The sequence below is a fragment of the Dendronephthya gigantea genome, unplaced genomic scaffold (genome assembly GCF_004324835.1).
Source record: "Dendronephthya gigantea isolate DGI-Jeju-01 unplaced genomic scaffold, DenGig_1.0 000032F, whole genome shotgun sequence".
NCBI classification, from domain to species: Eukaryota; Metazoa; Cnidaria; class Anthozoa; order Malacalcyonacea; family Nephtheidae; genus Dendronephthya; species Dendronephthya gigantea.
Genome location: NW_021163042.1, coordinates 1,749,903 through 1,761,811, shown reverse-complemented (window position 1 = coordinate 1,761,811; position 11,909 = coordinate 1,749,903). Strand labels below are relative to the sequence as shown.

General features: G+C 36.6%; 1 protein-coding gene across 2 annotated transcripts; it reads right to left on the bottom strand.

Annotated features, from left to right (window-relative positions):
* Nucleotides 1-1,020: 1,020 nt before the first annotated feature.
* Nucleotides 1,021-11,787, bottom strand: LOC114524886 (sodium channel and clathrin linker 1-like). 2 transcript variants are annotated; one of them, XM_028546100.1, is made up of 26 exons: nucleotides 11,665-11,787; nucleotides 9,817-9,887; nucleotides 9,206-9,243; nucleotides 8,929-9,001; nucleotides 8,762-8,817; nucleotides 8,353-8,485; nucleotides 7,931-8,002; nucleotides 7,794-7,844; nucleotides 7,609-7,674; nucleotides 7,444-7,514; nucleotides 6,910-7,000; nucleotides 6,704-6,795; nucleotides 6,428-6,514; nucleotides 6,149-6,239; nucleotides 5,871-5,969; nucleotides 5,639-5,710; nucleotides 4,195-4,269; nucleotides 3,870-4,018; nucleotides 3,503-3,615; nucleotides 3,327-3,406; nucleotides 2,957-3,093; nucleotides 2,788-2,847; nucleotides 2,552-2,630; nucleotides 2,328-2,423; nucleotides 1,908-2,005; nucleotides 1,021-1,476 (listed from the first exon to the last, which is right to left on the bottom strand). In XM_028546100.1, exons 1-26 carry the CDS (start codon nucleotides 11,720-11,722, stop codon nucleotides 1,305-1,307), a joined length of 2,280 nt encoding a protein of 759 aa, XP_028401901.1. In that variant the 5' UTR covers nucleotides 11,723-11,787; the 3' UTR covers nucleotides 1,021-1,304. The 2 variants fall into 2 exon arrangements, with proteins under 2 accessions (XP_028401901.1, XP_028401902.1); XM_028546101.1 differs by having other exon boundaries at nucleotides 11,778-11,784.
* Nucleotides 11,788-11,909: the final 122 nt, after the last annotated feature.

Here is an 11,909-nt window from a genome sequence, read left to right as displayed (position 1 = left end):
GTACAGATAGTTTCTTCTGACCAGGAAGGTAGGCAGAGATGGATCTAGTGTGAGTTTTGTCGGTGCAGTCCTGGTGCAGTTTGGATCAGATCAGTTCAAACGCCTATAATATGCGTTATTTGAAGTCTTCACAATCTATGAGTAGCTCTTCCATTCCCCAATCTTATGAAAAGAGTCCCATGCAAGTGAATTTGTGATTCACGTGCGCCATGCAATCATATTTTTCATTGTGACTGTATTTTAATAGGGCAAATAATATAATAGGCCAATACAAAAAAATAAACATGGAAAAGTAAATCAACTTAATATTTGTTCTCTTGAAAAACTTTGTAATATGCTGCGTGTAAGACAGATTATGACCAGCGTCAGGGATTTTACATGCACTGTCAAAAGCGCAAAAATTGAATCATCCATTTTCACAATAATGTGCAGACTAGTGTATATTTACTTAGGTAAATTGCGGTATTCAAATGTCAACCAAACGATTTCTAATAACCACGCGAGTATAATGCCACGACTTCTGTACATCATCCGTACTTTATCAAATGTTGCACCATATATAAGTGGTGCGAGGATGATAGCTACGTCAACGTGTCCAAATGAGATTGTCAGGCTTTAATAGATCGAGGCACTGTTCTTCGGCGGTATTTTTGACAACAAAGAAGCAGTGAAGAAAAGGTTACTCACGTTAGCAAACTGCATGAACACTTACAACAACCATCGATATGAAGATAACCTCCGTCAACTGTTATGGGGTTATTAAAAATAAAATGTTATCGATATTGGGATGATCATTAAAGCAAATGAAAGAAAAGATCTTTTCCGGGATCCATTCTCTCTGCCACAACTCCATGATATACATTAGAGCCTAGTTTTCATATATCAACACTGCAATTAACAGACCATCGTTTGTTCGCCGAAATTCGTCTAGGCGGATGATCCGTCCCTCTAGTATAAATCGGGCTATACTTTATTATACGCTGACTGTTTATGATTTCCTTTTAATTATTTTATCTCGAATACTGATGAAAGCATTTTGTTAGCACAATGGCTTGCTAAGCTTGCTTGCCTTTTTTATTTCCAAAGGTTGCAAATCGCAATAAATAGTTCTACAAGAATCAAGCCTAGTTTTTGTATCTCACCAACAATTGGCGGTGGCTATGGCCTGTGGTCACTGGCAAAATAAAGTGTTTTTTATTTGAAATATTTTTTTTGTCACCGGCCACTGACAATGCATCGCCGACCATCGGCGATTAATGAGAACAAGACTCTATATATAAATACTGCATATGTTGCTTAAACTATTATCTTTTTGGGTGGTAATACCCATCAATGGAATGTCCAGCTGTTTCCCTATCAAATTCTAGGTTCCGATTTCGGTCCCCAGTGGAGTTCGTCACGTTATCTGAATCTCGAACGACTCGTTGACTTGCAAAACTACCGTTGGACAATCCATCGGCAAATCGCTTTATTGAACTACAACAAAAAAGTAGAAATAGAGGCAGAGCATGTCATTTTCACGTTGTCTATTACGCTTGTGACCCGGAACTAAATGTGCCCGTTTAACGAGACGTATATTAAGGCCATGTTACACGGTGCAATTTTTCTTGCAATTTTTCTTGCAACTTATAATGTAATCCTAATTTTAAGAGATGTAAATTTGTTCAGAGTTTTCAAAATGTAAGTGTAAGAAACGTACATCCGTAATTACCAAATTTACATCTCTGAAAAGTAGAATTGCATTGCAAGTTGCAAGAAAAATTGAAACAATAGATAATGTCAAACGCAATTCAAACAATAGATAATGAGATGATAATTATGTTTATCTTTCATTATCTTTTGTTTGAATTCCATTCGACGCGACCAAAATGCGACGTGTAAACCTTGGCCTAAGAAAGAAAACATACCTTGGTCTACTTTTTCGCAGACGTGCCTTTTCTAGCTCTTTGTGAAGGTTTTTCCGTTCTTCCAATAACTGCCTTTCTCTGTTAAGTAAGGTTTCAACCTAGAGAAATTACGAAATGTACAAGCTAAAAAATTGCACGTATTGTGTAATACAACCGTCTTTATGCCGTGTAATAACCCCTGGATATTGTAGTCTGTATTTTTGCTTTGAGATACATATAGAAAATACTCTTCTAGTTTCTGTAAGAGAGCCGTCAAAAGCAGAATCATGCCGCTACCAAGACTCGTGAGTCGGGTAATTTGTTCTGGAATCGTTCGCCTCCCCCTACCTCTTCTCTCCACCAAAAAGGAAACTAGGCCTGTACTGTACGCCTATGCAGGATTTAGTTCCGTACTTGCCCTAATGTCCTTATATATTTTACCTGCTTACTGGCTGCTTCCGCTCTTGTTTTCGCGTCAGCGGCAATTGATTGAGCCTTTTCTAGAAGAGCTTTGGTCGATAAATAATTATCTTCCATCTGTGATAATAAAATATGCATGGGACGAAAGAAGGATGGTTAAAACTACAATACATCTTTAATAAAGCTACGATTGCGCACCCCGGATCTAATTCTCTTTATATTTTACGTATTCAAAATATCATCACCTGTTTACTTTTACGTTTTGCCTCCACCAGCTCGCGGCTTGTTGCATCGTTTCTTTTGCTTTGTTTCGATATTTCATTCCTAAAGCGATTTCAAAATTGTATACAAGTGTTCGTAGTGTGCAACTGTAATGATTGGACCAAAAGTAAACCCACTGTGCACGATGGTTTGGATAGATCTTTTATAGATCTTAAAGACAAATTTGCAATATAAATTAGATGGGTAGACTGTTTTCTACCTCAATGACGTTACAGTTTCTTCGAATTTCTTAGACAGTACTTGTGATTCTTCTTTCCACCTATTTAAACAAAAATTTAAATGAAAAAAATGTCAGAGGTAGGGGAAAGTGGCGGCCAGGATGAGGTCGATATGATCGGTGCTTGGCAGGAAATCGCGACAATACTTACTTAAAACCCATCCGTTGCTGGGCAGTTAGCATTTCTCGCAACTCATTCACCGATCGAGCATTCATCCCTTCCACACTTCGCAATTTCTCCTCAAACTGTCTCTCTTTGACTTTATGTCGTTGCTCAAGAGAGGCGACCTGACAAAATATGTGTCGGTATGTGAGATCATGCAGGAATATAATTTGAACAATTTTTACATGTTATTGGGATCAGTTCTAGTAAAAAGGTGTAGGCTTAATGCAATTAAAAGACATTACCATACAGCTGCATGTTTTTATTATATCATGAAGGCGATAAATCTAATTTATACGCCATTATCTATAAACATACTGGCCGGCCATTCAGCCCCAAAAGCTATCTAAATACGAACCTCTGTAAATGACTTCTGCTTTACTTGTTCTTGAGTTGTTTGGCAAAGCAGCAATTCCCGCTTCAAAGTGTCGATTTCATCTACAACATATCGTTGTACAAATATTTACATTATCTACATTTCTTAGACAAAGCAAAATGCTAAAATAAAATAAAACGTGCCAGCAGCATTGTTACCTATCAGGATCAGTCTGTTTGCGGCAATATCTTCACTTTCCAAGATCAATTGCTTGACGCGCTTCTTAAGATCCTCGTTCTCCAGCAGTAGCTGCGTCTTCTGTTGATCGTGCCTTTCAACGAAAGAAAATGATGAAATTTGAATTAAGGTTGAGAATCAGTTACCGCATCTTCAAGTTTCCTTTTGGTATGCGCAGTCCAATGGAATCCAGTCTGTTTTTTTAAATCTTGGGGCGAAAAGAGTCCTCTGGCAAACTCACGAGGATTGTTGCATAGTCTCAATATTGAATTTATTGAATTGTGTACTCCGGATTAATACTATAATAAAAGCATTCGAAAATTGGGACAGTAAAAAGAATGAACTAACTTCTTTTCCATTTTATGTACCAGTGACGTAAGTGATTCCCTAGCTTGCAAGGCTTCTTCTTTAGTTTTCTCAGCAATAATTATCTTCTTTTGTAACTGTTCAAATGTCATTCCAGTTCTGGTGATTTCTGAGGGGCCCTCTTGATAAATCTTAGAAAAAAAATTCTGGTGTTTGCAAAAATGGTCAAGCAATACCATTCAAGAAATACATTCAAGTTCTCTATTTGGCATTTCGTTTCAAAACAGTCATGATATGTAAATATACTTTATACTACACACAGTCAGTAGTAAGCAGGTTCAATTCCTATCATGCCAGTCAGATATACCTTTTCAAGTTCTTTTTCTACAGCCCCTTTTTCTCTCAATGCACGCTCCAGTTGCGCTTGCTTCTCAGCTCCTTCCTAAATCAGAAATGATGGAATCTTTAGATTCGTATACAGTGCATGGAATTCCACGGAATTCATCGTCAATATGTGATATAAAGGCTCAGATTAACGGACCGAGAGCATTGAAAACATATATTCACGTGGTGCATGTATCCTCAGGAAAATTGTCAAAATACTGTTGTGCTCGACATTCGTTGGTCAGAACATGATAAAGTGACTGATGTTAAGAGTTGACAACGGATGACTATCTCAATACTTGACATGCATAAAAAGTCTACAATGCGTAATGTCATGCAATTGCCTGTCCCAGACGCTTTTACCGGTAAAAACTCGAAAATCCAATTTTTGTCGCGAACATTGATCGACATCCTTGCACTATATATCGTCGTGTGTTTCAGCCAAGCGAAAAAATATCGATATACTGAACAAATAATCCAAGATATTTTGTTTCGACTACAACAACGGCGTGCATCGCAAAGCAGGTAAAGTACAATGTAAACAGTGGCTTAAAAATCGTGCTAGCGGGTATTGTAACGTATGCAAATTGAGTAATGTACAAAGCCAAAAAACGGAAAAGGGAATCATTAGAATATTTATACAAACATACACACGACCTCAAACATATTTATGCTCGTTTTTACACTTGAAGCAAAAGCTTATAATTTGTCAAAGTGGCTGGACTGACAGAGTGGCTGAACTGACAGCGTTCATTAATATATTCCTTCTATAACTTTTTGATACATCGCACAATCTTGATAGTCATTTTAACGCAGGATTAACAGGCCGGATTGACAACGCGAATTTAGAAATCATGGACAGGGGCATTATAAATAAAATTTTAGCACTGTATAAATTAGAATTCGGCAAATGTGCAAATCTTGGAAACCCGTTGCTGTTTAATTTAGTGCTGATTTACTGTAAACATGACATGTGAAAGATGGTACGTGGTTCGTATCAGAATTTCATTCTCATTCACTTCTTAGTTCTTTTTTGTCGATCTTATTGTCATATTCGGCTTTTTTGTTACTCCAAAACCCCCAACAATACCACTTTGTTAGTTCTGGGGTTAGGGATATGCATGGGTTAGTTTTTTTAAAGTGTATTTTTGTCTTAAAAAACAGTTAATCACGCTTTGTCGTAATCTGCATGAAACGAGTAGGATTGACAGGACCCGTCCGTTAATAATGCTACCAACTCTCTAACTTATCCCATACTTGCGTATGTCTACACGAGTTTTCACTAAATTGGTAATCAATGGCGAGCATGTTGCACATTTTCCTGAGTATTAAACCAAAAGGTATGGAAAAAACAAATTCAAGAACAATATAAGACTGGCAATTCTCGACATGTTAAGTGTTGATCCCCGTGACAACGGAACACTAACCATTTCCATGTATTGTAACTCTTCCATTAGTTTCTGTAAATTCTTGTTACAATGATTCTTGACTTTGCTCACCTGCGGTTAAACAATTCACTTTTCAGACATTGTTCCGCCGATATTGCTCTGATTAATTTCGACCTACACCTTCTTGAAGTGATAAAGACTACCGCGTTATACGTTGCATGGCTTTGCTCAGACCTGTGCTCAGACGAGTCAGAGCTATAGTAAAACCTACTTCTAGTTTTGTTTTTGTGCCGGCATCATGAAGTAACTTCTGAATAACTTCTTGGAGTCGGTTAACCTCTTCAGTTTTCTGCTTCTCTCTAACCAAAACCTTAACACAACGGGGAAGGGACGTTTAAAATTAATGAAATATTATACAAAAATAATTTCGGTTATATATTTTAAAAGCTATGTAACATTTAATGTATGGAATCTGTAAAACATATCTAAAAACATGCTGTCTTCATGGTGCTCAGTTTACGTCGTTACAAATTGCGTAAATATATTCACCTGATCACGTTCAAGAACAGCGTTTTCTACCAACTGCATACTATCTCGCACATGTTTGCTCGCTTCATACCCAACACGTTCTTGCTCTAGGCTAAAAAAAGACTTGTCGCTATTGAATTTTGACTGTTAGATTTGATAATTATGAATAGTTAAATCAAGGGTATGCATGGTACTCTGATAATAATGGATATAAGGAGGGAATGCTAAATTAATATGCATGGCCTTTTATATAATCATAATCGATACAATAAAACAACATAAATCTCACTTGTCACATACTTCTTTTTCAAAAGGTCTTCAACGCGTTCTTCGAGCACGTTATTTTGTTCTTGGACTCGTTTGCACACACTCAACGCGCTAACAAGCCTGATCATAAAGTCAAAAATACAATTGCATATTTAGCCTGCAAAAGTGTTCCTTAATTTTTTGCAGATAAGTTATATTTTTGCATCACATTGGTCCATGCATGCACCATCTGAACTAGATGATCACAAGACAAACTAGTTGGTTTTCTTTATCCTTCAATGCAGAACTTTCCTCACTTATTATATGTACCTTGACTCCAGTTCAATAACCTTCGTCCTGTACTCTTCCAGTCTTGATTCTACGTCTTGTTCTTTACTGTTCAACAAGGCTTTATCTTTCTCCTAAACAGGATAATGGTACATGATCATCAGTTTCAAAGCAGTGGTTTACACTATTATACACTGTTCATGCCTATATGATATAGATTATAGAATGTAGTTAAATATTGTGCTCACCCGTAATTTCGTTTGTCCTTGCAATGCGTTTAACCTGCGCTTTAGATCTTCATTTTCCGAGGACAAAGCCTTAACCTCGGTTTTGTATCGCCTAGAGAGACAGAATCGAAAATTTTAGAAGAAAATAGTTATCAATAGTGCTTGTTGGCAAACACATATCTATTTATATGCGCTGCACAGTCACATGCAGAATTACATATCGACCCATGAAGACCCATCAATTTTAGATCCAAACAGATCCTCCCACAAACCTGGAACGAATTATGCAACCCATAGGCCAGGGTTTACGCAACCTCGTACCCAAGGTAATTTCGCGCAGCGTGGGCCCTGGAGCGGAGGTAAAAAGACCGTGGGTACGAGGTTAGGGTTTACGAAGATTTCTACATTGACCGATTTTGAAATCAATAAACATTTCCTGAATATGTGAGAATATGGCATTCAACATTCTATTGAACCTTATAGTTGTTATTGCCAACTGCTGCTAACTTGAAGCTCTTTTGTGAAATGTTATACATTTATTATTGTTATGAATACCTGATATCATCCCGTGCAGATTCAACTTCGTGATCTTGAGCTTTAGCAGTTGTCAAGAACTGATCATATTCCTGCATCATTAAAATCAACAACTTAATTTGTAGCCACCGCATGACTTTGCCATCAAACAAGAGGAACTTATTATAATGAGTTAGCGCTTGTTACCGCTTGCAATTTTCTGTTTGTAACTTGTAGTTGTTCTGCAAATCGACGTGCTTTCAACAAATCGTTCTGAAAAATAGAATAACGATTTTAAAGCGAAAATTTTCAATTTCAGGTCAACTTTGTCTTTCGCAGGTAACTCATAACAATTTATACTGTTTCCAACCATTTCCATCTATTGGACTCACCTGCAGATACTTAGCCTCATCAAGCTTACTCGCAAGTTCCTCTGTTGCTTCCTTTATAATAGAAACATTTTACTGAAAAAGCATATACTGTGTCTGCTCACTCCTGATAAGGGGCAATTTGAATAACGTAATTCTACCTTGTAAACGCGATGCAGATCTTCCAGTTCTTGTGAGGTCTTTTCTAGCATTTCGCTATTATAATCTCTTTCCTATGATAAATAACATACAATTTAAAGTCGTACAAAGCATTGTTTGCCTGTACAGTTATAGTACACACATTTTCCATCCCAGAGAACCGATTATGGCCTTGCCCCTAGGTGCATAAGATATCAAAATCTTGATTGCTTTGGTGTTCACAAACACACAAAACCCCTATCAGATAAATGAGATTGAAGAATCACAGAAACCAGCATTAGAATAATGAGAAGAGGGCGGTGCATCTTTTTGCAATACAGAAATGTACTCCCTTATAGATCAACCGAGAAAAACTAAGAAGATGCAAGGCCAAAATATATTGATAAATGTATGTACTTCATCGTGCTTTAAAAAAATAACATACCTTCGTTGCAATCTCCAGTTGGTGTTGTACATTATTCAAAATGCTGGAATCAACAATTGTTTTCTCATGTTCCATACCAGTCTTTCCCGTTCCCATTTCGCGCTCTAGGGCCAAACGGCGTTCTTGCAACATCCTTTGAAAAAAGATCAAACATGCAACCTCTGTGTAATTACTGCAGTTAAGGCATGGTTAAAACAGTTTGGTATAAGAAAGGCTGCCGATGGAGGTGAAACGTTCGTTGACCCAGAAAGCCTCAAAAGGGATGTTCTAGCTTCCCCGCAGTTCGCACAACTCCTCGTGCTGAGAAAATGGAACGACCTGGGGTTTGTAGGTCAGGTGACAAAATGATGACGTGGCAAAATTATACGTGACAAAATGATGACGCAACAAAGACTTGATTGGAACTAACTTTCCATTTTCATGAACAACTTCGGAAATTCTTTCTTTCAAAGATGCTTGTTCTTTCTATGAAGAATGAATCAAGGATTTTTAGCCGGATGGCGATTTCTTTACGTATTAGACTAAATGTAGTTATATAACTAATTAAAAATAATTATTACAACGCTATGATCTCACCTTGTACTGGACTAATTCGTTCTTTAGATTTCGAATGGTGTTATCGTACTCGACCAGAAGCGGCGAGAGAACACTAAATTAGCATAGATAAAATATGGCGGGTCATGAAGGTAAAAGGAACGGATGTTCTAATAATCTTCCAATAGATATTGAGCTAGCATCTGAAGTAATCATTGGTCAGGCTAAAAGGAAGACGTGCTATTTATCTCGTCTCACTCATAACGTTGGAAAAATGTCTCACTCATAGCTAAGTTGGAAACACGAGGTTATTCATTACCTGGAGTCAGATAACCATGGATGAAGTGGATCTTCAGACTTACAAAATTAAGAAAATATTTTTTTGTAAATATCAAAGAGTCATTACATGTCATATATGCAATATTTGGGACCTTAAGCATGTAGGACGGGAACACGACGACGGCAGCTATCAATACAATGCTTCATTGAAAAGAAATGAATTATTAAATACCTATGGGAGTTTTAGACGTGATCTACGTTCTGTTTACGACGGCAAAACGTCGTTTATTACGTCCTATGTAGAACGTCTGCATTTCATGACCCAGTGAGCGCTACCTCGAATTAGGCTCTATAGAATTGTCCCTAAACGTAAACACAATGTTTTCGACGTCTTATATCTCGTTAAATTGGTACAGTTGATAATATAAAACAACGCTTTATCATAACAATAATTTAAAGGAGTATTCCAGCCACGTCGTCGTCGTGTTGCCGTCCTACATGCTTAAGGTCCCTATTCAATCATTACGACGGAATTTGCATGAGTTGGAAAACGAAAACGAGGAACCAAATCGGGGCCGATGCGAAAAATCAACGTTCATGCAATTAATTTTGTATTTTTAATACTGTCTATCAGTGATGAAAACTTGTTACCTTTACTTCTTCGTCTCGCACGGGAAGGTATTTTCTTTGATAAACACTTAATACAGCGTTCAGACGAGAAACTAAAAATAAATGTTTAACTTAAACGATCATATTTAATTTAACAAAGCGTACAGTAACAGTTACCGTAATTATTAATAGTCAGAACTTGATATTATGTAAGATGTACTGGCAAGATTTTTACGTTATAAAAATTATGTTGTACATGTGCGTGTAAATTAATCATCAACCGCGTCATTGGATACATTGGAAAACTTAGATCATATATCGCGTATATCGCCATCAACGTAAAAGGCATTAACTGGACAATGTGATTCTTATGAATATCTACCATCAAGCTGTCACTTCACATAATCAGGCCTTATTAATGACCAATAGCGACCAGCCAGCTTGACAATTTAGTCCCGTTATGCTAATGATTATTTTGTAAATAGCCTGAAACCGGTGGCCGAGTGGTAGCGGAAGATGTTGGCCGTATGACGAAATGGTAGTTCGAATCCCTGCAGGGGCCACAGGGCCTTTAGTTTTATTTAACTTTTTGCTATTGATTTTATCTCAATAATTAAGGCGATTTGATAATATTCAGCTGGGATTATAGCAGCCAGTCCAGGCCATTTTATTTTCATTGGTTTTACCACAACTATAGTATCCCAATGCACGCACCAAAAAATTCTCATCGTGATTTTCAGACCAAATTCTCATCCACCATGCACATTAGAATTCTGTACAGTGTAGGGTACAAATTTTTAGTCCTGACTACGTCAATCTTTCTGTATTCTCTCCCCTGGAATAACTTCTAACAGGCACATAATTCTGCCTGGTACTAAATCTGGAAACAAATTGAATGCTTTTAATCTTTAAAACATTGCTTTTTTTACTTAGCCTTTCGTGCATGTTTTACACACATTTTCTCAAAACCACTAGATCCTTTTGTTTGGCTTGTTATGTAGGAGAAAATTCTTTATCAATGAGTAACGAAATAAAACTTGATTTAGGACTGGTATACATTCTTATTCCAACACAATTATACTTAAAATTGTTATCCAATTTAGAATGGTTGAATCTTGTTATATATTCATATTTTATATATACAAATAACATTTGCTATACATTTAATTTGTTAGCTATAAAGTAAACTGGCTTGTATTATATACTTTATTTACAGGCGACCATAAAGTGATATTACTGAGCATCTTCATATATCATTGCAACTAGGATTAGTCACAAGTTCCAAAGAAAAAACACAATATGTCTAAATTTTCTTATTCTATTGAAATCATTTAATTAAGACGGACTACTTTTCTATCATTCTACCACATGCATGCATGAACAGCATTCAGTGGACTGCATCATGATATGTTACAGCTATTAATACGTTGCATTGGATCCAGCCTTTATAAGGTTGGTTTCGGCAGATCGGCTAATATTCAGGTTAATTACCTATCATTTGAATATTGGAAAAAGTTATGCAATATCTACTCATTAATCCACTGTGTAATGGGGGATACTAGCTTAATCCAGGCTAACGTTTGCAAATCAGCCTCAGGATGTTGTTGCCAACCTGGATAATGCCAGCCTAGCCAAAACTTCAAATAGATAAAAAGCTGCATGTGATAATAACATAAATGATTGGTTTGAATACCAAACTCAACATTTGCACTTTTAGCGAAGTATGTCCTCTATTTGTGTGGCATAAAATATATTATAAATATGCGGTTGATCTTTTCAGTATTCTGTTGTTTTATATGGTATTACGGTTGCTATGTTTGTTCATGCATTGTTTGACAAAACTAATTATTTATTCAGACTAAAAATTATTGTAATTAATTAGGATTGTACCTTGGTTTTGCAAAAATTCGATGTACTCATCGGAATTGTTTTTTCGTTCGACTTCCATAAAAATAGGCGAAAAACAATATCGAGAAATAATAAAGTAAATAAAACAAACTCACTCATTAATCAGCGCCATGTTGGTTTATAAAATGAAATTACAGAACAGTACACATATTTAGAAACCCCAATCTGATTGGTCAAGTTTACAACATACGGATTAACTACGCGCCTTCTTATTGGTCAGGCAGAAG